Source organism: Hyaena hyaena, unplaced genomic scaffold (assembly GCF_003009895.1).
Source record: "Hyaena hyaena isolate Hyena2069 unplaced genomic scaffold, ASM300989v1 scaffold_911, whole genome shotgun sequence".
Lineage (NCBI taxonomy): Eukaryota > Metazoa > Chordata > Mammalia > Carnivora > Hyaenidae > Hyaena > Hyaena hyaena.
Window position 1 is genome coordinate 38,909 of NW_024081542.1, and position 17,295 is coordinate 56,203.

At 65.2% G+C, this 17,295-nt stretch overlaps 4 protein-coding genes across 4 annotated transcripts; 1 reads left to right on the plus strand and 3 right to left on the minus strand.

Annotated features, from left to right (window-relative positions):
- Position 1: 1 nt before the first annotated feature.
- On the minus strand, positions 2–1,150 carry LRRC26 (leucine rich repeat containing 26). Its single transcript, XM_039220756.1, has 2 exons — positions 466–1,150; positions 2–374 (listed from the first exon to the last, which is right to left on the minus strand). Exons 1-2 carry the CDS (start codon positions 1,148–1,150, stop codon positions 85–87), a joined length of 975 nt encoding a protein of 324 aa, XP_039076687.1. The 3' UTR covers positions 2–84.
- A 957-nt stretch (positions 1,151–2,107) lies between these two features.
- On the minus strand, positions 2,108–3,121 carry TMEM210 (transmembrane protein 210). The gene is made up of 4 exons (XM_039220775.1): positions 3,001–3,121; positions 2,741–2,876; positions 2,525–2,560; positions 2,108–2,358 (listed from the first exon to the last, which is right to left on the minus strand). The coding sequence occupies exons 1-4, from the start codon at positions 3,086–3,088 to the stop codon at positions 2,124–2,126; spliced, it is 495 nt and encodes a 164-aa protein (XP_039076706.1). The 5' UTR covers positions 3,089–3,121; the 3' UTR covers positions 2,108–2,123.
- A 2,117-nt stretch (positions 3,122–5,238) lies between these two features.
- On the minus strand, positions 5,239–14,997 carry ANAPC2 (anaphase promoting complex subunit 2). Its single transcript, XM_039220725.1, has 13 exons — positions 14,696–14,997; positions 13,812–14,434; positions 12,672–12,804; positions 11,531–11,705; positions 11,044–11,163; positions 10,583–10,700; positions 9,686–9,867; positions 9,216–9,357; positions 8,863–8,938; positions 8,573–8,776; positions 6,077–6,206; positions 5,640–5,875; positions 5,239–5,535 (listed from the first exon to the last, which is right to left on the minus strand). Exons 1-13 carry the CDS (start codon positions 14,981–14,983, stop codon positions 5,323–5,325), a joined length of 2,640 nt encoding a protein of 879 aa, XP_039076656.1. The 5' UTR covers positions 14,984–14,997; the 3' UTR covers positions 5,239–5,322.
- On the plus strand, positions 14,947–16,468 carry SSNA1 (SS nuclear autoantigen 1). Its single transcript, XM_039220727.1, has 3 exons — positions 14,947–15,033; positions 15,324–15,523; positions 15,930–16,468. The coding sequence occupies exons 1-3, from the start codon at positions 14,982–14,984 to the stop codon at positions 16,035–16,037; spliced, it is 360 nt and encodes a 119-aa protein (XP_039076658.1). The 5' UTR covers positions 14,947–14,981; the 3' UTR covers positions 16,038–16,468.
- The last annotated feature ends 827 nt before the right edge of the window (positions 16,469–17,295 follow it).

The window sequence follows — 17,295 nt, forward strand, 5'->3', positions numbered from 1 at the left end:
CTTTCTGTGTCGCTTGTTGACGCCTGCAGTGGGTGTGAAGGAGGGCAGGGGACGGGGGAAGATTTGAGAACAGCCGAGGCCCGCTCAGGCCTGAGCAGCGGCCGCGGGGCTCCCAGGGCCGGGGTCCAGCGCTCTCCTCCGCAGGCCGAGGGCGGTGGCGCGGCAGCGGCGCATGCGGCAGGCGGTGAGCACGGAGCCCAGCGCCAGGCAGACGGCCAGGCTGGCGAGAAAGGAGACGGGCCCGAGCGCGCAGACCACGGCCAGGTCCCGCGGGGCGAGCGACTGCGCGCAGCGGCTGAAGGCGGCGTCCGTTAAGGCGGTCAAGGGTCTGAGCGTCAGTCGCCCTGGCAACACGCAAAGCAGCGTCTCGGCCTCTGCGGGACACAGATGCAGAGTCAGGTGGCGGCGGCAACAGGGACCGTGGGCACGGCTCCCGGCCCGCCCACCCTCACCCGGAGGGCTCACCTGGCGCCGGCCGCGGGTGCCTGCGCAGCCAGGAACAGAGCGGGCGCAGCGCGCAGCCGCAGACCCAGGGGTTGCCGCGCAGACGCAGTGCGCGGAGAGCGGGCAAGCCGGCCAGCAGTCCCGGCGCGAGCGCCGACAGCTCGTTGTCCTGCAGGCTGAGCGCGAGCAGCAGCGGGAGCGCGCCCAGCGCCGCGGGCTCCAGGCGCGCCAGCCGGTTGCCCGCCAGCGAGAGGGACCGCAGCGCGCGCAAGGGCGAGAAGGTGCCGGGCGCCAGCGCCTCCAGCTGGTTGCCGCTGAGGTCGAGCTGCTGCAGCGCGCCCAAGCTCCAGAAGGCCCGCGCGTGCACCCAGCGCAGCCCGTTCTCGCGCAGGTCCAGGCGCAGCAGCGTGCCAGCGCCCACGAAGGCGCCGGGCGGCAGCGCGCGCACGCGGTTATGGTCCAGCAGCAGCGCGCGCACGCGCCGGCTCAGGCCCGCGGGCACGGCGGGTAGCGCGCGCCTCGAGCAGTTGGCCTGACCGCCCGGCGCGCACGCGCACGCCTCCGGGCAGTCCTGGGCGCCTGGGGTTCCCCGGGTGGCGGCCGCGGCGGACAACTGGGCACAGACTGGCCACGGCGGCGGCAGCAGCAGCAGCAGCAGCAGCAACACTGGCGACGGCCGCCGCGCGAGAGAGGAGAGGGTCCGCATGGGGGCAGCGCTCGAGGCCTGCTGCTCGTGCGTTCACGGAGCCAGTGCGTCCTTGCCGCGCTTGCACAAATATTAATTCTCCAGCCCGAGTGCCCACAGTTCCTGTTCCACGGCTGGTCCCGCGCCCAGGGCGGGGGCTGGGCGGATGCCCAGCACCGTGCACTACCAGCCACCTGTCCCGGAGCTGGGTTCCTCTTGGCTCTGTGCCAGCTGCGGTGCCAACGAAAAGCCGCGCCTCTCCTCCCCTGTGGCATCCACTACCCTGCACCCCCTGAGGCCTAGGCCGCTGGATGACCCCCCCCCACACACACACCAAACTCCTGGATGTCACACGTGGAATGGGACCCAGTGGGCCCCCCTGCTCACTCGTCCCTGCCTGTCTCCTCCCCAGCAAAGTGGCCCTGGCACACACAGTGCACCCCCCTCCACAGAGATGGTCCCATCCCCATAGTGGGTGATGGGTGGGGTCAGGAGCACATGATGGGAGCCTGAGCCCCGGGGTATAGGCTGTCGGGTGGAGCGGGGACAGTTATGTCTGCCCTGCCTGGCCCTGTGAGACTCCCCTGAACCTTAAGGAGACAGTGTGGGCAGGGCACAGGCACAGGCCCAAGTTCTCCTGTCAAATGCTCCCGCTGGAGTCGCCAGAGGTGCACATCCTGTCCTGGGGTTTTCCGGGGTGGGGGTGGGGCGGGCAGGGACGAAGGAGCTGCGCCAGCTTCATGCGGCCAGGCGGCGGGAGGGTGCAGGGGGGCGCTGGAGCGAGGCCGTGGCGGAGGAGAGGGAAACACCTGGGCTGTGGCTCCTGCCCTGCAGGCTGAAGTGGGCACTTGTGCAGGCACTGGGCACCCCCCTCCACCTGTGATAAAGGAGATGACTTAGGTGCACACACACCCCTCCTCACCCCTTGACGCAGCTGCACAGCGGCTCCAGGAGGAGCCCGCAGGGAGGACAGGGCAGGCGCACTAAATACTGTTTAATTCTCTTCCCCTAGGCTGCCCGAAGTCCTGTTCAGGTTGGGGGGGGTGAGAGGGGACGGCTCCTCTAGAGTCACAGTTGGGGCCATCGGGTCCATGGGGATGGTTATGAGGCCATGATCCTCCAGGGGAGGAATCACGGAGACCTCCACGTCAGGGTCCGTGAGGTGGGACTCCATGTGCACTGTGTGCAGATCCATGTGGTCTTCCTGGACCCCGAGGTGCCCCACCATCCTGCATGACACGGGCCGCGTCAGGCTTGCTACCCGCACAGGCTCACGAGACCTCGACCCCCTCCCAGGGCAGGCCTGGCTCTCAAGTCAGTGCACCCGATGCATCTGTGACCCACACCTCCCAGGGGCACAGCTCACCAGTGGGTTCCTCCCCTGAGGTTGCTCACCTGCGGTCCACGTGTCTGCGGCAGGTATGTACGTGTCTGGGGGACAAAGGATGGTGTGAGTCCCGGAGCAGTGGAGCGGGGCCCCTACTTCTTCAGAGCCCAGCCTGGGAAATGGCGTCCCCCAGCAATGCTGATCTCCCACCTGGGGCAGAGTCCCCTCTCCCAGCAGGGCCCCGTGGTCCTCACCCACCCTCCCTGCCCTGGGGCTCAACACACCCCTTGGCTCTCAGGGCACCGATTGCCACGATGACGAGGGCGCAGAAGCAGCTGGCACCGACGCCCGCCAGCACCACGAGCAGGGCAATGAGGGCCTCGCGGCTGAGGCCGAGGCTGCACTCGCAGTACGTCCCAGCTGCAGAGACAGGGCCCGTGTGGCCGAGGGGCCCTCGTCACCCGCCAGTGGAGGGCCCCCGGGGCCGCCCCTCACCCCGGGAGGGGCCCTGGCTGGGGCAGGGTTCAGGGGCCGGAGGAGGCACCTGCAGCAGGGATGAGCAAAAGGGACAGACATATCAGGCCAAGGGGGCCACCAGCCAGGCAGGAGTCAGGCTGGGGACAGGGGGCCATGTCCAGCCCCCAGCCCCACCACACACCTCTGGACGGAACCCATCGGAAGGCGCTGACCTCACAATAGGGCTGTGGAGCAGGGCGGGGGTGGGCGGTGAGGGGTGGTCAGGGCTTCAACCGGAGCTTCACTTGAACTTTGATGTGGGAGCAGAGGAGCTCTGGGCGGGCGACCCGGGGCGGGGCAGGTAGGGTGGATGGGGCCTGGGAGCCGCTTCCCAGGCTTCCCAGTGTCGCTGGCTCCGGCCTCAGGGGATGGTGCCCTGCAGGGAAGGGGGTGGAGGCCACCCTTAGGCTCCTGGGATAGTGGAGACAATGACCTGGAAACCCTGGGTGGGGGGTGCTGCTTCTCAGGGACGACGACAGCTCAGGTGAGGCCTGGGCCCCAGCTCACCAATGCCACCATCCTTCCAAGGCTGGCACGAGCAAGGGCCACAGAGGGGCAAAACACGGGCCTGTGCTCGCTGGCCCCCCTCGCACTGGCAGTGCTGGGGAGGATCCTGCCCCAAGGGGGATCCCTCAGCAGGGCCTGAGGCCGGAGGAACGGCCAGGCTCTCCAGTCCCCCAGGAGCCGTGGGGGCATTGCCCACAGGCCTTCCCACAGCCACAGCCACGAGGTGCGTCTGGCTGAGAAGTGGCTGCAGGCAGCACGTGAGGCTCCCGGTTGACTGTGTCACTTAGTAGAGCCCCCCTGTCCCCAAGGGCTTCTTCCTTGTGCACCTTCCTGCCTGAGGGACTCACCTGCAGGCTGGCATTGTGGGGCTTGACCTGAGCCTCCTCCCTCCTCCCCTAGGGACCTAGGCCAGCAAACCACGGGCAGCAGGGGGAGTTGTCCCCCCCCCCCCACGACTGACTCCACAGGGCACCAGGGGCCCTGGCGGACCCCTTGTCATCGAGGGCCGCCCTGACTCTTCTGACACAGGTGTGTGCTGCTGGTGCAGGACGCGCCTCGGGGACCAGCCGGCAGTGCCTGTTGCGTGATGCTGGGACCCAAAACACAGGGGGTTTTTTGTTGCTGTTGGTTTTTTTTTTTTTTAATCACATTCGTTAACAAACCAAGTCCACAGGGACATGAAGCAGGTGCTCCTGTGTCCAGGAGGTGACACGCCGGCCCTGCCAGACCAGTCTAGCCAGTTTGCATCCTGGTTAGGATGACGGAAGTGAACTCAGCCCGGAAGGGCGGGTGTCGGGACCTTGGGGCCTCCACCAGAGCGCTGAGCAAAGGTCAGGAAAGCCCCCTTCTAGTGGCCGCAGCACAGCAGCCTCGGGGGTGGGGTGGGAGCCCGAGTGAGGCGAACATTGGCTCGTCACAATCCAGCCACTTCGTCCAAACCCGTGGCCAACAGGACACTCTGGAGAGGGGGTCCCAGCAAGGACCGACACCAGGGCCCCTGGGGAACAGGTCAAAGCGGAGAGGTAGGGGAGGCGCTGGAAGGCAGTCGGGGGGGGGGGGTGTTGCCCGAGAGTGTCCTGGGGACAACGGACGTGACTAAGGGCCTGAGAAGGCACGTGGTTGGGCGGGAACAGGATGAGGAGGCTGGAGACTCGTTCCAAGGGGCCTTGTTGCCCGGGAGGCGAGCGCCACCGGCGGCACGCAGCCTCCTGCTCCGCGGGCCGTGGAGCCAGAGCGAAGACCGCCCGCCCTCCGCGACCTCTGGGGCTGCGGGCGGTGCCAGCGCCTCTCATGTGCTCTGGACGCTGCTGGCCTGGGCTGCTGCACGGGCCCCGGGGACGCCGGAGGTTCTTGGTCCGGGAGGGGGGCTGCTCAGCTGCCCGCCACCTCACGAATTCCAGGGGCATCCACGTGTCCCATCAGCAGCCCTGGACCCTCAAGCCGTGAAGGGGAAAGGTGACCTGAGGGCTCCTTTCAAATGCTGGAGTGCGGTTTGGGAGCTGGAGGCCCCCGTGTGCCCCGGCAGAACCGGTCTCAGGTGTGTCCCAGCAGGTGCGGCTCAGGGACATCTATGTGCCAGACTGCGGGTTTGGAGCCCAGTGACAGGTGTGCAGGCGGGGCTGGGCCTGGACACTCGTGTGTGGCCCGCACCTGCTCCCAGGGAGCCAGGCCCTGCTGGGTGCAGGTGGAGCGGCCAGTGCGAAGGCAAACCTGGACCACACCCCCACGACGGGCCCACAGAGCCACCAGGACAGTGAACTGACAGAGAACCATTTGCTTTACTCTGCACTCTGCCCGCCCCCATCCTCCAGGTGGGGGCCCACGGGAAGGGCCGGCGGGCGCGTCAGCTGCAGCTCTTGGGCAGGCGGTAGACGCCGGCCGAGTAGACCAGCTGCTGGTCCCTCACCTTCCTCTGCAGGAAGCCCTGGAGCTCCTGCAGGTCGATCTCGGCCAGCGCGGGGCCCGTCACCACGAACATGCGCAGCATGCTGTAGATGCGCTCCAGCGACAGGCTCTCCAGGTTGGTCAGCATGGCCTGGATGTACGTCCAGAAGAGCTGGGGGGACAGAGGCCAGGCCGGCCGTCAGGCCACCCCACGGCGCGCGCGTGGCCGCCACACCAGAGGCTAAGCCAGGCCACCGCCCCCTCCCCCGGCCGCACCAGCAGCTCCTCCTCCTTCTGGTCGGCCTGGGAGGCCATGCCCGAGTCGCTCTCGTCGTCGCTGTCAATGAGCACCATGCTGTCTCGGTCCTGGGGCCGCTCCTCCTCCACCACAGAGAAGGTCCCGGGAGGCTCCTCCCGCAGCACGCCCTGCTGCAGCCACACGGACATGCGCCGCCGCAGCAGCGCCACGGGCATCTTCACCACCTTGCTCAGCTCCTCCAGGGTCCAGCTGGCTGCGCAGAGGGGCCGGGAGCACTAGGCACTGGGCCCGGTCAGTCAGCCCAGTTCATCATCCCAGAGGGCAGCAGGACCCAGGGGGCCTCAGGAGGCGGAGTCCTGCCCCCGCCACCCCCGCCACTGCACAGAGCAGCGCCTGGCACCAGCCCCCTGGGAGGCAAGGCGGGGGCAGGCTGGCAGGGGCCCAACGGGCTCACCTTGGTCCTGGAAGTAGAGCAAAACCACGGCCTGCACGGGAGTCACCGCCACAGACAAGGTCCGATCGGCTAGCTCCACGTCCATGGTCACCAGGCCCAGGGTGTGCTTCCAGCTGAGGGTCCGCATGGCCTGGGGAGGGCCGCAGTCAGCACGAGCAGCCCGAGGGCCTGGCTGAGCCCAGCTGAACGAGGCTCCGCTACCTGGCACCAGGGGCGGGGAGGGGTCCTTCACTGCCCCCCTCCCTGCAGTCAGCAGCAGCACGGATAGAAGACAGGGCTCCAGCTCCCACCCCTCAACTACCACCATCTACTAGGACTGGACAGTGAGTTAAGGGTCTTGGAAAGGCGTCCAACACCCTAACCCCTCGGGCCTCAGAATGAGGTCTGGGTTGGAGACAAGGCCGGTGCGGACGGGGCTAAGACAAGGTCATGGGACTGCAGCGAGCCCTGACGCAGCACAGTCAGTGCCCTCGTAAGAGGGAAGACGGTGTGAAGACAGAGCCAGAGACGGCAGCGACGCAGCCACAGCCGAGAAACACCGCAGGTGGCCTGCAGCCCCAGATGCTCACGGGGCTGGACCCTCTCCCGCAGCCTTCGGAGGAGCACAGCCCTGCTGACGCCCTGACCTCTGCTCTGGCCTCCAGGACAGAGAAAAAGATCTCTATCGTTGTAAGCACCCACATCATGGCACTTTGTTACAGCAACCACGAGAAAGGGACACATTTTGGTCCCAGGAAGGGGTGCTGTTGTAGCAAATTCCCAGAAGTGTGAGTCCTTGGAGCTGGGTGACAGGCAGAGGCTGGCTGCGGGCTGCATGCCTGTAGAAGCCTGAACTGCCCCGGAGAGACTGTTGGCAGGGACACGGCCCGGAAAGCCACCCTTGAGAGGGGTCAGAAGGAGGAAGAGGCCACAGCAAACGAGAAGCGCGGCCCGGCTACGTGGCAGCAGAGCCCCGTCTGTGCACAGCTCTGCTGGGCGGGACACACACCCGAGCACGATGAACCAATGCACCGAGATGCTGAGCGGAGGCCACTCCACAAGCACGGGAGGGGCGGCACGGGGGACAGCAAGCCGGCAGGGACGCGGCAGGGTCAGAGCCGAGAGGGCGCCAGAGACCTGAGCTCCGACGCTGGAGCCGGCCGGCGGCCTCAGAAGAGCCAGGACAGAGACGAGGCTGTCCAGGAAGTGTGCACGTGAGGGCCACGGCCAGGCGCCCGGGAGCCGCATGGAAGACCAGGTTCCTGAGAATTTTACGGCAGCCCACACTAAAAGGGAGAGAGCCGGCCCGCTGCGGAGGGCTCCGCGGGCAGAGCCGCAGTGCAGGGCCCGCCTGCAGGGTGGGTGCACTCCGGCAGATGGGAGACAGCCTCGAGACCGGGGCAGTCCCTCTGCTGGCTTTCGGACTTGCTTTGAGCCTGTGACCCCCTTCTTCCTTGACAAGTCGTCCACTGGGGACGGAGGGCTCTGGCCCACACTTTGCTCGCATGCTTGGCTCCCCCGGGCTCACAGCTGGGGAGGGACTGCCCTCGATGAGCTGCATTCGGTCTTGCTCTCGCCCGATTCAGATGCTACTCAGACACCAAACTCTGAGGTGCGGGGTCGATGTAAGCTTAGGCGGTGCGGGAAAGGCTTAGGACTTCTGGGGATGCTGGGTGAATGTGTTTTGCATGTGGGAAGCACACAAATTTTGGGGGGCCAGAGTGTGGACTGTTATAAGTTGAAGTGTGTCCCTCAAAAAGATGTCAAAGTCCTAACGCCTAATAATTCAGAATATAACCGTATTACCACATGTCAAATTGTTCACATGAGGTCATTCTAGAAATCAAGTGGGCCCTTAAGCCGATATGATCGGTGTCCTTGCAAGAAGAAATGTGGACACAGAGACACGGGGAGAATACCACGTGACAACAGTGGCGGAAGTTGGGCTGATGAGGCCACAAGTCGAGTGATGCCTCGAGCCCCCAGACAGTGTGGTCGCGGACCGGACTGCGGACCCCTGGCTACCAGAAGGAAGAAAACACACCTGCACTGGGTAAGCCCCGATCCTGGCACTTTGTCCCAGCAGCCCCACGACACCGACACAAGTGCTGAGGGCCAAGTGCTAGTAGTCTTTCAGCACCCCCTCACCCCTCGGCTCCGAAGGGAGACGCAAAAGAGAACCCCAATCTGCAGGGAGAAAACGGAAGCAGAACCCACAGCTTCCCCAAGTCGCAGGCAGCAGAGCAACAGACAGGCTCTCCGGCTCCAAGGCCAAGACCATATAGCCACCACTCCAGCCCGCAGCAGGGAGATGCAAGGCCACCAGCAGAAAGCACAGGCAAGGATACTCTGTGGGCTGCGTGGCCACCCACGTGCCCACCATGACCCTCAGGCCAAGAACTGAGATGGCGTGAGCCAGAGGCACCGTGGCCACAGGCCTGACATCCAGCACGGCCGCACAGCCTGCCTGGAGGGGTGGCCAGGTCAGGACGCAGACCCCACCTGCCGCCACAGTACCTTCAGCTTCTCGTACTTCTTGCAGTAGACCTCTAGGGCCTCCCTGATGTCCTCGGGGACCTCCAGCTTCTCGTCCTTGAAAGGGGGCCAGAACTCGCTAGACAGGATGACGGCGTAGACCCCAAAAGGCGGCTGCTCCTCTGCGGGCCGCTTTTCGTCCTCCTCCCGAATGTTGGCATTGATGCGACGGGAGTCCGCCATGTCCTGGGGGGAGGGGACAGTCTCACAAAGGCGCCGGGGCTGAGCTCGAAGGGAGGCAGGCCAGGTGGGCAGGAGCCCCAGGTGCCCACCTTCAGCATGACCTCGCAGAAGTGCATGGGAGCCTCGCCAAAGCGCAGCTTCAGCAGCTCCACGTTGCGGATCTCCCTGGAAAGAAGCATCTCTGAGGGGGTGTTGCACACCCCCACCCCAAGCAGCACCCAGAGCGGAGCGGGCGCCCTCCCCCACCCACCCCGGTGGGAAAGACGGGAGGAGCAGTTCCAACCGAGGGGACCCCGGACTCCGTCCCAGCTGAGGCCCTGGGGTTCCTGGGGATCTGGCGTCCCCTGGGCCTCCCCGCGTGACGGCTGAGCACTGGTGCACCTGCCGGCAGGAGAGCAGGCAGCGGCGCCCCCTGCAGCCCATGGCGCCTGGCGGGCCTCACCGCTCAGGACTAAAGCTGAACTGGTGCAGCAGGCGGTCGGCCAGCAGCGAGCGGTACTCGTTGATGAACAGGTCCTTGCTGCCGTAGATGCTGACCAGCAGACTGATGATGTCTGAAGAGCGCCGCTTGGAGCTGGACTTCCCTGCATGGCACGGGGAGGGGCAGCACTGGCACCTCGCAGGGCCCGGGGAGCGCCGTCGGTGCCCATGCAAGGCCCAGCCTGCCCGGCCTGTGAGGCCCAAGCCCGGAGATCCCAGGCTGGGGGCGGGGTGGGTGGTGCTCTTCTAGCAAGCTGGGTGGGGACGGAGGCTGCGGCGGGCCCGCTCAAGCCAGCGGGAGCACCCTGCAGAAGCAGGTCGGGTTGGGCGCTGACAGCTGACCCCCTCAAGCTTTGGGGCACCTATGGACACAGACTCGAGACCAGAGTGCCACCCACAATCCAGAGCCTGGCGGGGCTGGTGGGCACTGACCTGGATCAGCATCCACAGGGTCGGGGACCCAGTCCTCGGGCTCGCCAGAGTCATCCTCGCTGTCCTGACCGGTCTCCAGGCTCGCCGGGTCTGTCTTGGACAGCTCGACAGCCAAGTCCCCCGTCCCATCTGAGTCCCCCGTCAGCCCGGCTACAATCTGCCGCACCGTGTCCTCCCGCGTCCTGCCGTATGGGATTGCCGCTGGCCTTCACGGCACCTCTCCCTGGTCGCCCCGCTAGCACACACCGCCTCACCTCACCACACCCCGGCAGCCAGCGCCTGCTGGCCACATGCTTAAGACAGGTCCATCACACTTCCTCTCAGGAAATGGTAATACTAATTATAGTAATTAAAAAAACACCCTGCCGTTGTCAGGAAACACCAAGAACTGAAATAATACAGGATCACGGCAAGGCCCTTCACAACCAAGAGGCAGCAGACATGAGTCAGGGCAGCCCCAGATGCTTCCCAGCCCCGGCCTGGAGCCTCTGCTGTCCCAAGGGGTCTCCGGACAGCTGTGCCCCAGCGCCTGCCCAAACACATCCTGACAGCCCGGGAGTCACTGATGCTCGTGCACGGGGGTCCCTCCCCTGCCTCGGCCTGGGGCCTGGTCAGCAAGGCAAAGCTGAGTCGAGGCCTCTCTGGACGAGGAAGAGGGGATGGGGACAGAGAGCAGGGGTGCAGGGTGGCCCCCAGTGTCTGCCCATGGACGTGGCAGCACCCACAAAAGGAAGCAGCCCCGGCCGTGGCCTGGCCACATGGCCGAGCAGGAGGGACAGAGGGTCCGTGGTGTTTCAGGGGCCATAAGGACCCATGGGGAACTTGGCCACACAAATGGAGCCAGAGGACAAAGATCCCAAGTCCGAGCAGCTCCCGGGGCTTCCCCGCGGGGCTCACCTCAGGTAGCGGCGAATGGGCTCGCAAGCCACCTCCAGGATGACCATGGAAGGGTCTAGCACACGCAGGGCCTTGATGGCGGATATGTAGAGGGTGATGATGTCGCATGTGTTGACCCCTATGGTCAGAAGGGAGAACGGTAGTCACAGCAGCACCCAGGGGTTGTCCCATGAGCAGCGCCCTAGCCAGGTGGGTCTTTAGGCCACCACTGTGACCTCAGTCCCCAGGATACCAGTGTGACCCCCAGGATACTGCCCCTTTCTCCCCCACCTCTCATGTGCTTTCCCTGGGAGCCCTCCGCTCACTGGGCGGTCTGCCCAGGCCACACCCATCACTCCCCAGGACTCTCTCAGGGGAAGATGAGGCAGAGCACCTTGCTCCTCTTAAGGACTGCACAGACCCACTCCCTACACGGGCCCCGACGCAGGGGAGGCTGGCCACCTGGGCAGCAGCTTGGGCACCTGGATGGAGGAGCCGCGTCTCCAGGGCAGCCTTGAGGGACAGGAGCAGCTGCTGCCTCTGGTCAGTCCTCTCCAGGCAGTACTTGAGGTCCTCAATGGCTGGCCGGGAGTCTGGGAAGTCTGCAGGAAGGGTGTGGGCCCTTGCACACACGTGCTGTGCACGCAAGAAAGGACACAAGGTGGGCAGGGCCCGGAGGGTGAGCGGCCGCGCCTCCACTCAACAACGAGAAACACCTGCCAGGCGCTTCAGGCCATCCCTGGGCCGTCATGTGCCCTCCACCCCCACAGGGCCCAAGGGCCAGCACAGAGCAGGGACGTGAGGCCGAGAGGAGGAGGGCGGAAGCCCAGAAGCACCGTCTGGGGGCAGGCCGCACTGGCAGGCCCGGCTTTGCTTGAGACACCACTGTCCTAAGGCCCCTGACGGGCTGCAAGATCTGAACGGTAAAGGCACAGGGAAGGCGGCTACTCCAGCGGGTAGGGGGCCGACCTCGGATGATGCTGAAGAGCTCCTCGATGCGCAGGCTGGCATAGATACGGTAGAAAAACCTCTGCACGTGGCAGCGCCAGCGGCGCAGTGTGTTGCCGGCCTCCGGGGACGCAGGCCTGGCTGGGCCGTCCTGCAGGAAGACCTTGCCAAGCCAGCCGACCACCCTCTCGATCCACTGTCGGGAGAGCACAGATGTAGGGAGGTGAGGAGCTGAGCCCCAGCCTGACACGGAGCAGAGGCTGGGAGAAGTCACGCAGCCACCCACTCTGCGGCCAGTCCTGGGGAGTCCCTAAGGCCACCTGGAGGCTAGGAGCACATCGAAATCAGCAGAATAATGGCTCCCATGTGGGCATCCCAGGCCATCCACAGGTGTGCTCCCACCCCCGATGAGCATCAGTGCCCAGGCTTCTCTCTGGTGACAGTGGCCCTGATGTAGGGGCTGGAGAGAGTGCTCACCCCTGACCTGGGGGAAAGACGCACCCTGGGGGCCATGTACCTGACTGGCCCCACCACAGACAGACAACATAAGGACACTTCTACACAAGGACAGACTATATGAGCACACACGTATACACTGACAGCCAGTGCAGTCACACGTGCACTAGGATGCATACGGTCCCCGGCAAACCACACAGCCACTGGTGAGGACATCTGGACACTCTGCCACCAGGGGCAACACAGGTGCCCCGGCCAGGCCTCTGGGCTCACACCCACTCCAGACTGCTGCTGTGCGACACTTGCTTTGAATCCCCATCACAGCTGATCTGCACCCTCGGGAGGCAGACACGAGGAAATGGCGGAGGACACACAGGAGGCAGGAGCGGGCTGGAGAGCCCCAGGCCATGCCCCAACATCATGGGCGCCCTGAGGCCCCCCCACCGGGACACCCCAGACCTTGGCGCTGCCTCCAGCCAAGTGATTTTGGACAGATCTCGCTGAGCAGGTCACAAGCTCTTTCTTGCTGTCACCAGGGCAGGCCAGGGAGGGCCAGCTTCCACCCGGTACCAGGACAGCTTCAGCCACCAGCCAGATCCTCGTTCATCCAAGCCACACTCTGGCTGCTCCTAAGACTACAGGGTGTCAGGCCTGCCAGAACCCTCTTCTACGGCCGCCAGGGAACAGGGCCCGAGGGCGTCCTTACCTTGTGGAACTCTCGCAGGAAGGAGCGCTCGTACTCGCCCCGACAGCGGTCCTCCATCCTCTCCCTGGTCACCTGGTGCAGGGTGGTGGTCACGGCCTCCGCGCTGACCCGCTCCAGCAGACTGAGCCTGTGTCTGGAGGACAGCCAGGCTCGTGGGGCACACTCGTCCCCTCACAGCCAGTGCCCTCCGTGCCAAGGGCTTAAAGAAGAAGCTGCCGGGGAGGACAGAGCCCTGCCTTCCCTAGCCGGCCTCTGTGCCCAGGTGAGGCCCTGGCCTTCCCCAGGTGAAGAGTGGGTGCGGCTCTCAGGGTAAAACCGCATCCCCTAAACGTGGCTCTGAAGCAACAGCTAACTGTCACTGCCTTGACCCTGTGAGTACAAATGGTAGCACAGATGGTATAGAGGCCACCAGTCGTGCAGACCCTGGCAAGCAATGGCAAGTGAACTCGAGAGAAAACGAGAAAGAACATTTCTGTGCACCTTTCACCTGGGATGAAGCAGCAGAAGCCATCCAGGGCCTCCCTGACCCTCAGCAACAGGCCCCTTCCCTCAGTCCGGCTAGAAGCCCCTCCCCCTTCCTAACAGCTCCACTGCTACAACTTCACACAACGTGACAAGATCATTATAAGCAACCACAAAGGAGAAAAGGCCCACAGATCAGGACCCGGCTTTCACAGTGACAACAAAATCCTTTCCTCTTTAAAAGGCTGGAAAGGCAATCTGCTTGCCCAGCATGTTGGCCTAATCCCCAACTTGTACTGAAAAGAATAAAAAAAAGCAAGCCCACCTTTTGCAATTACAGGGGAGGGTGAACATCACCCCTTCCCTAGAGAGCCAGGAGAATTCTGTGCCTAGAAGGCACAGCAGAATTCTAGGTGGCCCAGAAAACTTGCAATCACTGGGGTCTCAGAGTAAGCATAGTGTGAAACCCAGGGCTAGTGTGAGTGGCAGACACAACTGTGTCTGGGACAAAACGTATAAATCCACAGCACAGGGGTCCTGGGGGCCGTCCCTTTGGCATGCCCACGACTATGAAGGCACACATGCCCCCCCACCCCCACCAGCTCACCAGCTCTCTGAAGCGGCCAGCTGGACCCAGGAAAGCAAGCAAGGGTCAAGAACAGAGACGTGAGTACTCACAGGACCTGGCTGAGCTGGTGAAACTGCTCCAGGGCCTGGCGGCACCAGCACTGCTGCTTGTCACTGCCGCATCCCGCACACAGTGGGCTCTGCAGAAGCCGGTAGTACCGGCGACGCGCATACCTGCTGTCCAATTCCCCCTCTAGTTCCGGGTCTGTGCCCCCTTCCCCCTTCCTCTTACTCTGCATGTAGACTCTCAAAAAGCGGCCATAGAGGCGCTGAATCATCTCCTGAAAGGTTCTGGGCGTGGAAAAGAACAGGACGCCCCGCAAGGTGGTGTGCACTTTTTCCCGCAGCCCTTGAGCGCCTGCGCCCATCAGCAAGCCCAGGCGAGTCCATTTCTCCAGCAGCTCCAGGCTATGCAGGTAGGGATCCAGGCGGCTCTCCAACAGGCCGAAGGCGTCCAGGAGAAGCAGAAGGCACTGTGGCTCGTCTGCACAGTTCTCACGCTGGGAGATGGTGTTCCAGAACTCGAGGGAGATGCTGGCCTGCAGGTCGTTCTGCAGCACCTCTACAAACCACTCCTCCAGGACCGAATGCAGGCCGTGGGCCCTCAAAACCTCCACTGCCGCCCGGAGCTCCTCCTCCTTCGGCGGCACCGCACCGCTGGTCCGGGAAGAAGCCTGGAGTGCAGAAACCGCGAGAAGGGAATACAGAGTAGCGGTGGGAAGGGCACTGACAGGCGGGGAGCAGCGAGGAAGGGACAGGGCGGAGGGGAAGCTGCGGAATTCCCGCGACCCCGCGTCCGCGACGCACGGATGCCTGCCCGACGCTAGGGAAGGGCCGCCTCGGAAGCCGAACGAACCCCAGGGTGGACGTCCCAATGACGCGCGCAGGGTCCCCGCAACCCCGCGCGGGCCCGCCGCCCTCTCCCGGGGCCTCACCAGTCCCAGCGCGGCCGGCGGCACCAGCCCGGTGCTCACGGTGTTCCAGGCCGCCAACAGCTCCTGTGCAGGCCCGGGGTCGCCGTCGCGCGCCGCCGCCGCCGCCGCCGCCGCCGCCATCCGTGCCCACCAGCTCCCGGAGCCTCCCAGCGCGGCGCGCGCCGATGACGCACACGAGAGGCGCGCGGCGGTGACGTTTAGAGGGCGCGCAGCCAGAGGGCGGTGCGCAGGCGCGAGCGGCGGTGCGCTAGCGGCGGTTGGAGCGGTCGCGGCCCCAGCGGCGACCATGACCCAGCAGGGCGCGGCGCTGCAGAATTACAACAACGAGCTGGTCAAGTGTGAGCGGCCGCGCGGCGGGGCGGGCCGGGGGGGCGCGGGGCTCGCCGGCCCGCGGCGCGTGGCCGAGGGGGTGCGTGGCCCGTGCCCGGCGGTCGGCGCAGCGCGCTCTCTGACCCCGAGGAGCCCTGGGCGGTGGGAACTTGGCCTGGCGGCGGTGGAAGGTGGCCGGGCCAGTCCCGGGCCTCCCGCCATCCTCCCCTCCCACAAAGCGGCGGGCTCCAGAGTGAGAGGGGTGCCGCCGCCCTCCCCGCCCGGGTCCACAGCGCCCGCTCCGCCCGGCCCACCCTAGGCATCGAGGAGCTGTGCCAGAAGCGAGAGGAGTTGTGCCGGCAGATCCAGCAGGAGGAGGAGGAGAAGCAGCGGCTGCAGAGCGAGGTGAGGCAGCTGACGGAGAGGCTGGCCCGAGTCAACGAGAACCTGGCGCGCAAGATCGCCTCTCGCAACGAGTTTGACCGGACCATCGCAGAGACGGAGGCGGCCTACCTCAAGGTGGGACTCGGGGCACCGCAGGGGCCTGCACGCAGGGTGGCCTGGGGCGCCCACAGGCAGAGGCAACACTGCTACAACGTGGTCGAGACCGCTGCGGGGTGACGGGGGGGCTGCCCGTGGGCCCCCCCCCCGTCCCAAGCCCTGGTGTTTATATCGTGGGTTTATGGCTCGTCCCAGACCACGGGCAGAGGGTGGCAACAAGGGCCAGAGCTGACCTCGCCTGGCTTCCCCGGGGGCAGGGAGAGGGGCTGTGGGTTAGACGCCCTACTGACTCTGCCCGACCCTCCCGTCGGGCCTCCTCTCCCTGCTTCTGCCCCAGGAGTGGCCACGGCTTGGTGGGAACAGAGCTGGGCTGTGGGAGCCTCATGGAAGGGACAGGGTCAATCACTCGTGTCTCTGTTTCCAGATCCTGGAGAGCTCGCAGACTCTGCTTAGCGTCCTGAAGAGGGAAGCTGGGAACTTGACCAAAGCCACCGCCTCGGAGCAGAAGAGCAGTGGAGGCAAGGAGAGCTGATGGGGCCTTAGGTGGGGAGGGGCCTGCCTCCCCACTCCCTCAGTGGCTCTGCCCCCAACAAGTCTGTTTTCAAAGTGTCTTTTTTCATAGTAGCAGCCACCTCCTTTCACTGTCTCGGGTGCCGAGAGGCAGTTGCCCAGCTCCACCTGCCCCGGGTGACAAGTAAAGCCCTGGGCGCAGCCCTCCAGGTGGGGGTATCGGCCCTGTACTCACAGGATATGGGGAGGACAGGCTCTGGGTCCGTTGCTCTTGGGGCTAAGGTCCCCACACCCCCCGGGGCTGCCAGAGAGGCCCTGCTCCCTAGTCTCACCAGCACAGCAGCCGCCTCACCTTGGTGCCCAGGCCAGGGGAGTAGGGGAGGGGCTGGGGCCCGCCCCCTCAGAGCTTGCCCTGGTCTGTGACGTTCAATAAAGATCGTCTTTGTAAAGATATCCTGCTGCCCGCGGCCTGCGGCCTGTGTGGGAAGTGAGGCTGCTGCACATCCGCAGAATCAATGTGAGCCCAGCTCTATGGCTTCTTGGCAGAGGGGGGCCTGGAGTGGCTTTCCCCATGACAAGCCTTGTTGGCTCTGGGGACAGAGTCCAGGGTGCCCTTGAGCATCTCCTGTGACCTTGTCGCCCACTCTTGCTCCCCCCAGGGCTGCAGGCCCCCCGGCCCAGCTCCAGCACTCGGCCTGCCCTTCGGGTGGGGCTGTGCTTGTTGGTCCTGGTCTGCGCGATGCCCCGTCACCCAGCAAGAGGGCTGTGCCCCGAGAGATGCCCTCTAGCCAGGGCTGTGCCCCAGCTCCAGAATTCTAAACTTGGCTCCGCCCCACAGGCCCACCGCTTCCCACTCTCCCTGGTCACACCAGGCATGCCGCTTCCGGCCTCCCACGCTGCGCGGGCCCAGCCCTCCATCCCGAGTGGCCAGTCGGCTCCTACGGGGGTCCCTGCAGCTAGGCAGGGTTGGGAAGCATGTACTGAGAGGGTCTGGAAAAACCTGGGCCCACTCCCCCCAGAAAAACACTAAAAACACCCTCCTTCCCGAGTTTGGCCGGGCAGCCTTTCTCACAAGCTCGTCTTCAGGAGGGCCGTGCTTGCAGTCGTGGCCTGGATTGTAAGCGGCCCCAGCTCCCCAGCTCCAGCTGCTGCTGAGCAGGCAGCTCTGCGTCTCCTGTTCCCTCTGGGGATCTGCCGGGTTTTCCTGCCAGCCGCTAGCGCTGACCCCAGGGAAGCGGTCTCCCTGCTACAGACCTGCTGCAGCCTCCTGTGGCTCAGGC